General features: G+C 39.5%; 1 protein-coding gene and 1 long non-coding RNA gene across 4 annotated transcripts in view; one reads left to right on the top strand and one right to left on the bottom strand.

Moving 5' to 3' along the window:
* The window catches only part of robo1 (roundabout, axon guidance receptor, homolog 1), a 296,829-nt gene that overhangs the window by 83,784 nt on the left and 201,176 nt on the right, over positions 1-11,869 (top strand). Inside the window, exon 1 of one of the 3 annotated variants that reach the window (XM_083547742.1) lies at positions 5,758-6,352. The exons of the other annotated variants lie outside the window; for them this stretch is intronic. Coding sequence (XP_083403868.1) covers positions 6,223-6,352 — 130 coding nt within the window. The 5' untranslated portion in view covers positions 5,758-6,222. Of the gene's footprint in view, positions 1-5,757; positions 6,353-11,869 lie in introns of those variants that run through there. 3 annotated transcript variants of the gene reach the window in all.
* Positions 1-11,869, bottom strand: part of LOC310729750 — a 121,197-nt gene that overhangs the window by 68,098 nt on the left and 41,230 nt on the right. The gene's annotated exons all lie outside the window — the stretch shown is intronic.

Here is an 11,869-nt window from a genome sequence, read left to right as displayed (position 1 = left end):
CGCCTTAAGTTATAAACACTGAGTGTGTAATGTAGCTCCGCCCATGTTATAAACACTGAGTGTGTTATGTAGCTCCGCCTCAAGTTATAAACACTGAGTGTGTTATGTAGCTCCGCCCATGTTATAAACACTGAGTGTGTTGTGTAGCTCCGCCCATGTTATAAATACTGAGTGTGTTATGTAGCTCCACCCATGTTATAAATACTGAGTGTGTTATGTAGCTCCGCCCATGTTATAAACACTGAGTGTGTTGTGTAGCTCCACCCATGTTATAAACACTGAGTGTGTTGTGTAGCTCCGCCCATGTTATAAACACTGAGTGTGTTGTGTAGCTCCGCCCATGTTATAAACACTGAGTGTGTTGTGTAGCTCCGCCCATGTTCTAAACACTAAGTGTGTTGTGTAGCTCCGCCCATGTTATAAACACTGAGTGTGTTGTGTAGCTCCACCCATGTTATAAACACTGTGTTATGTAGCTCCGCCCATGTTATAAACACTAAGTGTGTTGTGTAGCTCCGCTCATGTTATAAACATTAAGTGTGTTATGCAGCTCCGCCCATCTGCCTATGTAATACACATTCTGTGTTTTGTAGCTCCGCCCATGTTATAGATGTAAGATGTAGCGCCCCCTATTCTAAGAACACTAAAATTGTGGATGTTTCACTGCGTTAAGTGGCTTCCAATTGTAAAGAACTGCATAAAGAAATAACATAATAAACTCTTGAATGTTCTGCATGCAGTTTGTTCGAGTCTAATGAGTTTTACGTTTTATATTTGAAAAAGAAAAATCCCTAAATAGCCTGCGATCCTGCTCGAAGTAACACGACAGAAAAGCTTGTGATTGATGTAACAGATTCACACGACATATAAGGCACGTGACATAGACGTGTCATCGGTGTCCTAATAAAATGGCCGACTCCCTAATCAGAAACCTGAGTAGTGACTTAGAGAGCTGACTGAGTGTCTGAGACGTCCTGTAAAATGCCATCGTTATTTTAAAATAGAAGAATAAAGCCTGTATAAACGTCGTCTTTTCCTTTTGAAAGGTGTTTAATGTTATAATTATATTCCAGATAAAATCAAACTCGTCCATCACAACAGCACGGTGTTGCTATTAAACCATTACTGTGACGATTCCTGATGCTTCCTGTTAACCTTCTCGGCATACACACACACACACACACACGCACACACACACACACATGGCCATAATAAATCAGCAAAGATGAACAGATTATGGCTCATTAAGAAAAAAAGGTGTTGGAGGTGTTGAGCGAAGCCACTGAGATGTTTGTAAGAAGGTCAGAAACATCATGAGGCGTTTCGCTCCGTATGATAACGAAGGTGATGGAGGGAGAGGTGAAGAGATGAAGCCCGGGCGTTTATTGCCCACTGCCGCTTTAAATCACATGCTCCTCAGACAAGGTTAGCTGAAGAATCGCTGTCCGTGTGTCTCTTCTGCGTTTCTCTCTTTTTTTTCTTCCTCTCTCTCTTTAGCTTATTGACGCGACCTTTGTCTGGTGTCGAGACGCTGTTTTACATCTGAAGGCTGTGTTCCTGATAAACATCGTAAAAGATTAATGGCTATCCTTCGTTTTTCACAGGATATAAACCGGGATGTTTCTGCAGTCGCACATCGTAAAAAGGTTTTGTTGGTCACTTTTTGCTGCCACTGACACTTTTTGCTGCCACTACACTTTTTTGCTGCCACTTCTGTCATTTATGTAATCAAAGTGGGAAATGTTGAAATTATATACAAAAAAAATGTTAGAAATAAAGAATGGATAAATAAATCCATCTTCCTGTCCATGATTAGTACACATGCCTTCTTAGTAGGTCACATGACTGTAGCAGGTCCATTGATGCCTCTCATTCAGCTGCAGCAAATCGGTATCTTGTGTTCACAAGTTTGGGTTCTGGGACCTGGGGTTTATGACGTCAGGACAATAAGAATAACAACTTATTGCTGCTAAAGTGCATAGCTCATATTAGACACAAGTCATGGAATGGAATGTTTATTTATTAGTTTATTTGTTTAATGGTGTTCCATTGATTAACCCTAGATTTATATCCTTGTGTTCTTTTTAAACTATACTGGGATCGCTATTAAAAAAATAAACAAACTAGTAAAACTGGGTACATTTTACTCTGAGTAAATTTGAAATGAGCCACTTTTTACTTTTACTTGAGTAGATTTTCAGACCCATAAATTTACTTTACTGTTGCCTGATTACAAATATTTAATATTGAAGTTTTATACATTAATTCACTCAGAAGAGTGTTAAAATGTGAGATAATGCAGAACTTCTCCTTTATAAAATATAAAGACACAGATATATAAACGAAGAAGAAACTTTTCATATACACAGGTTAATTGGTGAAATTGGACACAGGTGGCAATAATGGTCATATATAGAAAGTAGAAAGCCATTTGGAGGAACAACGGCACCCTCTAGTGGACAAGACACATCACAACAAGCCCGGACCCTAGATGGATAAAGGTGGCAAAACATGATTTTCAGGTACTGATTCTGATTTTGCAATCAGAGCCTGAGGTTCTGATTACAAAATCAGAATCAGTACCTTTCTGATTACAAAATCAAAACCAGTAACTGAAAATATGAATATTTTCCGGACATATGTGTGTTTCTGCAAACTGTTACCACAACATTGTAGGCACACAATTGTAAAGGATTTAATGCAGTAGAATTTAATTTTCCCTTCACTTAAACTAGAAGACCCAAACCTGTTTTGACTTTACAGTGTTCCTGTGCACAGCTCCGTGAAGATGCTTTACATGGGTTTGGAGTGAATGATTTCTTGCTGTAGAGCTCTGACCTCAACTCTATTAAACATGATGAATGTGAACGCTGACTGCACCCCAGACCTCCTCACCTCCCCTACATCAGTACCTAACTTTACTGACACCCATGTAACTGAATAAATCTCACAAATCTCCACAAACACACTCCAAAATCTAGTGGAACATCTTCCCAGAAGGGCGGAGCTTATTATAAGAGCAAATGGACAATAAATGTGGAATGGGACGTTCAAAAATAAGCACATACAAATCTTATGGTCAGGTGTCCACAAACTTTTGTCCATATAGTATGTCATGTTTTATAACATTCTCTATGTTCTAATGAACTAGTAACTACTCTGAAATATACATTCTACTTGTTATCCTCCATCTTTTATATTTTTATTTAATAAAAAATAACCTCATGCTCATGTCATATATGTATATATTTTTTGAATTAATATTCTACACACACATATATATATATATATATATATAATTCTTCATTTGGCAAACTATCACTTACATCTGTGCATATGACAAATAAAACGTGAAACTTAAAAAAAAAAATCTTAAAAGAGCATGATCAGGTGGCCAGATATAAAAAAAACCCTGATAATTATATTATGACGTTCGAGGAGCCTGAATAACCCGATTCCCAAAGACGACGTAACGCTCTAATCTCATCTCCTACCTTTCACCTTTATAGATAATTAACCAATTATGCAAAATCATTATGTGATCTGTGTGTCTGTGTGTGTGTGTGTTCGGTGTGTGTGTGTGTGTGTGTGTGTGTGTGTGTGTGTGTAAAAAAGCGCAAAATCGAGTGTCTGCTTATACCTCTTATCATGAACTCAGGCTCTCATTAGCGGCTAATGAAAGAGCGTTTATGTCGTACCCCTTCGTGTTAAAGTAGACGATCTAATGAGACGATCATCTTAATGACCCACATGCTGCTTTAAATTACTGATAAAATATGCAAGAAATGATTCTCAGGTTGTTGGTATTTTTTCATTCTTCCCACCATAGTCTCTGATACCGCCGAGGGTAAATCCGGACGCTTCGAAATACAAAGTAAAGAAAAAACGGAAATAAATGATGAAACACGGAAAAAGATGATTACAATAGTGATAATGAAATAGAGTGTGTGTGTTTGTGTGTGTGTGTGTGTGTGTGTGTGTGTGTGTGTGTGTGTGTGTGTGTGTGTGTGTGTGTTGTATTGAACTCATCTTCGTGGTGGTGTAAAACCCGGGACATACGAAGCTGACGGTCACCTTTAGTTTTTCGTCAACTGTTTTTTTTGGTCGATTCTGCATCGGGGGCGGAGCTTGTCATTGAGAAAGCGTCTCCAATTGGCTATTCAGCTTAGCAAATGAGTACATGAAGAGAAAAAAAATAAAAACAGAATGGATTAAAGCAAATGAAGACACTTGTCATTCTTGCCAATTGTTTTATCACCTTATTTGCCTAGAGGATTATTTTAATAATATCATGGCTTTGTGGAATAAAGACGTTGAAGATTAAGCAGCTAGTAGACATGACTGAAAAAATCTACATGTATCTGTTAGTAATGATCGTTGCAGGTGTGAACACTGCTTGCTTTACATATTCACAGTTCAAGCTCTTCCGGTTTCCCTATTCTGATACCAAATACACACTACTGCCACCTGCTGGTATAGGGGATTTATGTTCTCTCATGCAAGCGCATAACGTACACGTTAGCTTTCCAGTGTGTTCTAGCGCAAACTTTTTTGTCACGATGTAGACGATGCAGTCAGCTTTCCTCAGACCCAGTTCTTTTCATTGGTTAGTTGTGTCCCTAGGGTTAGGATCCATTTGCAGAAAAATGATAGAACGTGTTCCAAGCCGTGGATGAAGATGTAGACTGTAAAACAGGGAGCGGTCAAAACTGGGTTGTCGGGCAAACTGGTGAAATCGTTCTAACTGAAATAAAAAATAAACGTTCTTTCTTTCAGCGGATCATCCGCATGTTTGATTTGGCTCATGTTTTTACGCTGGATGCCCTTCCTAACGCAACCCTCCCTATTTATTCGGGCTTGGGACCGGCACTAAGAGTGGCTGGGGTTGGTTCCCTGACTGGGGATCAAACCCGGGCCGCAGCGCTGAGAGCGCCGCATCCTAACCACTAGACCACCAGGGAAAATAAGACTGCAATTAAAAGCGTAGATTTGTGGAAGCAGGCAAAGGGGGCAGCAATGAGGCAAAAGCTTGAGAACGCTCAATAAGGCAGGCGAAATGGACAAATACTGCATGTGGGGTCAACATTTGGTTGATGGTGTGGGGGGGAATGGGGTCAAATATTTGGGCAATATAAGGAGGGGGGGGGGGTGTTCTAATTTGGGTCAGGTGTCCACAAACATTTGTCTATACAGTGTTATTTTGGTTTTGTGTTCAAAGCATAATCTCCTCTGTCCTGATAAAACAATACAGAGCTGCACTGACACTGGAGACTCCTTTCATAAATATCAATGAATAAACGAATAGATTGATTATAATAATGATGGCACACGTTTCCAGATTAGCGTCCCTGCGAGCGAGCTGTTACTATAGATATGTATTATATTTGTGTGTATGAGAGAGAGAGAGAGAGAGAGAGAAGAGAGAGAGAAGAGAAAGAGAGAGAGAGAGAGAGAGAGAGAGAGAGAGAGAGAGAGAGGAGAGATCAATAATAAGGCAGTGATCAAAGAGAGAAGATGCTCGGCATTGGTGTTTATCCATAACAGCCTAAAACACAGCGCATTAGTGCATTAGTGCAGCTTCTCCACGGAAGAGAAAGAAATTTTCTCCACTCTCTCGACCTGAACACTTGACACTCGATCACACTTTGTCCTCCCTCCTTTCTGTCTCTCCTCACTCTGCTTTTCCTCCACTCCCTCCCTCCCTCTCTCCCACACACACTTGGCACTGTCAAGGTTGCAGGATTGAAACCCTGCCTCTGATTTATCTCCTGTTTTCAAATCAACACCGACTCCACTTCCGAGGATCTGGCGTAAGAGAGAACAGCTCCAGGGCTGTTTCAGGAGCTCACTGATAGAGCGCAGACGTGTGACTATCTCCCTCACACCTGGCCATGACCCTGAAATCCGTCTCATCGTCTTTAGACTGACACGCAAACTCGCTTTCTATGAGAGAAACCGAGAGACTGCGCTCGTCCGGAACTGTGTTTTCCGCCACCCGTATCCGGAATGGCATTAATTCCTGATCGACTGGAAGAACCGGTAGAATTGAGAAAGAAGAAGAAGATCATCGAGGCAGAACGTTTTGAAAGTGGCACTCCAAAGTTCTCAGAGAGTCTGAGGTAGATGCTGGTGGGAATATGAGAGCAGGCAGTTCGGGTGCATTAAAAGACTCTCGGCACTGGTAGTTGTATGTGATGTGAGGAAACGGAGATCCGGGCCGGAATGATGACCAGGAGAAAACTCCTCCTCGCCGTGTTGCTTCTGAGCACCTGGATAACGCACAGGCTGTGCTGGGACGGGGACAAACCAGCCAAGAGCAAGGGTGGGTGGAGGTGGAAAGGGGACAGGTCTCGTAAGTAAACCACCCCCTCTCCTTTACAACTTTCTCACACATGAACATCTTGAGTAGTTCCCTCGCTTACTGGTGATCAGAGTTTTACACATCAGACCTTTATTAGGAGAGACACACACACACACACACACACACACACACACACACACACACACACACACACACTCTCAGCAGAACCGTGGGATTCCTGCTGGGGAACGGCATGTTTTTCTGAGTAAAGAAATTTGTTCTTCATTTTTTCACCCATCATAAAATCTCTCTCTCTCTTTCTATTTCTCTTTCTCTAATGTCTTTCTCTCCCTCCTCCAGTCTCTCTAGCTTTCTTTCTTTCATATCTTTCTCCTAATAACTCTTTCTCACCTGTCTAACTCTCTTTCTCTTCCTCTTTCGGTGTCTCTTTCTCTATTTCGCTTTCTCTTAACATCTTCTCTTCTAACTCTTTTTCTCGCCTTCTCTCTACTTCTCTTTCTCTTAAGTCTTTCTCTCCATCTTCCTGTCTCTCTCTCTACTTCTCTTTCCTTTTGTCTTTCTCTCGATCCTCCTCTCTCTTTCTTTCTTTCTTTCTGCTTCTCGTTCTTTCATGTGTTTCTCTCTGTTTCTTCCTCTCTGTCCTGTCTCTTTTTTCCTTCCTCATTTGTGTCTCACTTTCTCTATTTCCTGTTCTGCTCCTGTCTCTCATTTTCTTTCTCTCTATTTTTCACTATTTCTCATTCTGCTCCTGCCTGTCTATTTCCTTCTTTGTTCCTGTCTCTTTCACTTTTTCTTTATTTCTCATTCTGCTCCTGTCTCTCTCTATTCTCTCCTCTTTCTCTCTTTCTCTCTTCCATCTTTAACTTTGTTTTTATTTCTCTTTATTTCTCTCTCTGCTCCTGTTTCTCTGTATTTCTATTTCTCTCTCTCTAGTTTTACACACACACACACACACACACACACACACACACACACACACACACACACACACACACACACACACACACATTGAGAGATTCCTCACTCCACACACACTTCCAGCAGAGCCGTAGGGTTACGCTCGTGCTCTCACCACAGCTTCTCATATAATAACACATCGTTTTTGTTGGTTTTTCTCCTTTTCATGAAACCTTGCCAGAATATTTCACAGGTTACAGCGATCAGGACTGGGATCCTGTCCAACAGTACAAACACGTTAGAGTTTTTATGATCTTTTAGCAGGTAAATTCGAAGCTTGCATGACAAATGAACACTACGCTGATTAACAGGGATGCGTGTTGCTGCGACGTCTTCACCCGCATCGCTATCGTTCACGTGTTATTTCATTCACCTGTTTTGTCACCGCGGAATATTACGCTCAGGACAGCGTCAGTGTTTACCGTGCCTTGTTTTATGTTTAGTTCCTGGTCAAGATTCTCCTTGATCTTGTTTTGGACTTGTCTGTTCATCGCCTGAACTTAACCCTTCTACGGTTTGATTTTGCCTCCCATTTTGGACATTGGACAAATGTTCTAATCCAGCACTTCCAGTATCTACATCTCTAGAGTGATATTCATACATTACATAACAGTTGCAAAATCCACTTACGGCATTCCTTCATTCATCCTTAGTATCTGCCTGGTCAGGGTTGCAATGGGGTTAATTCACCAATGTTTATATATATATATATATATATATATATATATATATATATATATATATATATATATATATATGTACGGAAATAGAATAGAACTAATTACATTTGTTTTAGGTTTAGACACACAGATGGAAATAATGTATTTTAGACAGTTTTATAAGAAAAGTGAAAGTAGGTATTTTTTCACTCTTTTCACATCACAGCAATTGGTTTCAATTCTTCATTAATTTCAGAAAAACACACTTCTTTAAATTCATTATTTACCTCTCGTCTTTCTCTTTTTGTCGCCGTCTTTCTCTTTTTCTGTTCCTCCTTCTGTCTCTCTCCATTTCTGTTTCTCTCACGTCTATCTCTATATTTCTTTCTCACATCTTTATCTTTATTCTTTATCTTTCTCCTGTCTCTTATTTCCTTTTTCTTCTCTCTTCCACTCTTGTTCTCCCTCCTCCTGTCTCTCCCTATTTCCCTTTCTCTTTATTTTGTCACATTCTCTTTATTTCTCTTTCTTCCCCTGTCTCTTTTTAATTCTCTTTTTTTCTGTCTCATTTTCTCTCTATTACTCTTTCTTCACCTGTATCTCTTTAATTCACTCTATCTATCTATCTATCTATCTATCTATCTATCTATCTATCTATCTATCTATCTATCTATCTATCTATCTATCTATCTATCTATCTATCTATCTATCTATCTATCTATCTATTTTTGTCTGTCTTACAGTCTCTTTCACTTTTTTTTCCATCCATCTGTCTCCTTCTCTTTTTCTATCTATCTATCTATCTATCTATCTATCTATCTATCTATCTATCTATCTATCTATCTATCTATCTATCTATCTATCTATCTATCTATCTTTGTCTGTCTGACGGTCTCTTTCTCTTCTTCTATCCGTCCATCAGTCTCCTTCTTTTTTTTTATCTATCTATCTATCTATCTATCTATCTATCTATCTATCTATCTATCTATCTATCTATCTATCTATCTATCTATCTATCTATCTATCTATCTATCTATCTATCTATCTATCTATCTATCTATCTACATTTTCCGGTGGCACCTCTTTCACGGCGCAGCATTATTATTAGTATTAAAAAGTTTCGAGACTAACAGTGTAACTGGTGCTTTTCTGAACACATGCATTTTCATGGCTGGACAGCAAGTTACAATAAAAAGAGAAAACATGAAATTCTGTGTGAAACTGGGCAAATCTGCCGCAGAGACGTTTGACACGACAAGTGGTGTTTTGAGTGACGTGCACTTTAAGAGCGGTAGAAGATCACTAGAAGACGATGAGAGTTCGGGAAGACCTTCGACAAACTCAACCCACGAAAATGTCAAAACCCTTCGGCAACTCGTGCATAATGATCGTCGGAGAACAATCCACGTGACCTCACTTCCGCACCCACCCTACTTACCAGATTAGGCTCCTGCAGACTTTGCGTTCTTCCTGAAGATGAAGATCAGCTCGTTTTCACATCGTTGTGCAGATCCGGTGTGAATTGCAGAAGATGCTTGACTTTTCGAAAATAAGTCTTTTAGAGCATGTTCCAGAAGTGTCAGGAGGCACTGACTTTCTGTGCAAGGGGTCTATTTTGACGTGCAAACGTAAATAAATAAAGTACGAGTCTCAAACCTTTTTGATTCCACGTCATCCGTATGACAGAAAACTCGTGAATTTTAACGCACACATCATTACATAAAGTAGACGTGTGCAAACAACATGTAATGCAAGAGCAGTTTCAGTAAGTGTATCAGTAATGTGGTGTAATAAACATGATTGAGCTTTGACTTGCTGGTTTCCTCTCCATGTGTTTGGCTGTTCTGTTCTCCTGCACCACTTTTTATGATGACGGTGTTGTCAAGTTGTGATTGAGAGCACACACACACATGAGCGAGAGCTAATGTGAAACTGTGTGTGTTTGTGTATGTGCTGTAAAAAACGGTAAAAGTAAAACTCCCTCTCTCGAAAAATCCATTAGTAATGTTAGAAGTGCAGTGGGGCAGAAAGCCTGCACTTACCACAACACAAAACGCTGTTTACTGCCTTCATTGTTGACTTTTTTTTTATCGCTTGAAAAAAAATTGATTGACTGCCAGCTGGATGTGCGTTACAAAGCTGCAAAATGTGATGTTTCGTTTTCTTCCTGTGTTTTTATGTATGACCATAACAAATGGACTAGCCTTATGGCCATGTTTTCGGCCCGCCTGATATCTTTGACCTTGCTTTCTAAGGAACGACCTCGACCTTCTGAAACACATGGTGGCAAAAAAAATTTAGACCTTCACTATATCACACATTGTTAACTGTCTGGTTCAGTAGCATTTTTTTCTTTTTCAGAGATTTACTGAGATATGGTTCAAGAGACCTCACAGTCCGAGCCATCTGTAGCATGACCCGGCCATTTAGCGTGACCTCTCCGTGAACCGAGAGCGTCGATGTCGAGGTTGTTTTCTGATACAATATTCTAATATCACACTTGTATATTGGTACTCGTGACAGTTCTTCTAACACTAAATACTATAATAGCTGACGATGCTACATGGGTTTACACGTTGATCAACAGGCGCTACATGACAGAAATCTGGACGTTTTTCGTGATTAGAGATTGTAAAATGTGCTTTGTGTAAAAATATATCGAGAGGAGCAAATACAGCATGTAACACAAGCCATTAAAGAGATTAATCCTCAAACGAGGATTAAACGTGGAACTGCTCTTCAAATGAGGAACTAATGCCTACAGATGATGGGAGATGAGTAAAAATAACATCTCTGTAATCCAGTTTGATGTTAATCATACTAATGGCAGTGGTGGACAGTAATAAAGTAAATTTAATGTCCTCAAGTGGCTTTTTTGCGTATCTTTAATGAAGTATTTTCTTTGGGGGAAACTTTAACTTCACTACTGTACAACGTCAAAGTCAAATACTTTTTTACTCAACTTCATTTTGTGTAATCAGTCGTCCCTTTTTATTTATTTTTTGGATAAAAACGTAACTGATCAAACCACCAATCAGGGTCGAGCGCGCGATCCGTTGTAAACTTGTTCTGATCGGCGCTTGGTGTATCTACTGATCACCAACATACAGTTCAGCATCAGTTCAACAGCAAGCAGAACATTTAGAGAGGAATAAATAACGAAGAAACTCCAGACTCGAACGCGCCACAACACACGTGACCTCTTTTACACGTTTTTTTTTAAAGTTTTTTTGGGTTCATGATCATTGTAATAGACATCAATCAGTGTTTGAGTCATTAATATCATTCTATTAATAGATCAGTGTGCTGAGAGTCACATTCGAGTCTTTACACATGAACTGAGTTGTTTAAGTAAAGAGTCTTGTGATGAAAATGATAAAAGGAACATTATAGTTATAATAAATCATAATAATTTGGATATTTAAGTACATTTGAAGGCAAAAACCTTTGTATTTTTACTGAAGTGAAGGTTTAATGGGAGATTTTTACTTTTACTTAAGTTATGGAATGTAAACTTTAAAAACTCTTGGTTTGATCTTGACCCCATCAAGACTCTTGAACTTGACCCCTTCATGACTCTTGAACTTGATCGCATCAAAACTCCTGACTTGACTTTGACCCCAAAAGAAAATTGTGATTGGGCCTAAACCTTTTTGAGACTCTTAACTTATGACTCCATTAAAACTCATGACTTGACCTTGACCCCCTTTAAGATTCTTGACCTTGACCCCATTAAAACCATTGAATTGGTCTTGAACCTAAAAGGGATTTTGACTGGACCGCTTGGCTTGACCTTGACCCATCAACACTCTCGACCTTGACTCCATTTAAAATCTCAACTTGACCTTGACTCCAAAAGGGCTTGGGACTGAAGTCAGTCATCACAACCTGCAGATAAATCACACCTTATTTACTTCTTGTAACTGAGGAT

Source organism: Silurus aristotelis (assembly GCF_946808225.1).
Source record: "Silurus aristotelis genome assembly, chromosome: 8".
Taxonomy (NCBI): Eukaryota; Metazoa; Chordata; class Actinopteri; order Siluriformes; family Siluridae; genus Silurus; species Silurus aristotelis.
The sequence above is the reverse complement of the archived record's forward strand: the minus strand, read 5'-3'. Positions and strand labels throughout refer to the sequence as shown.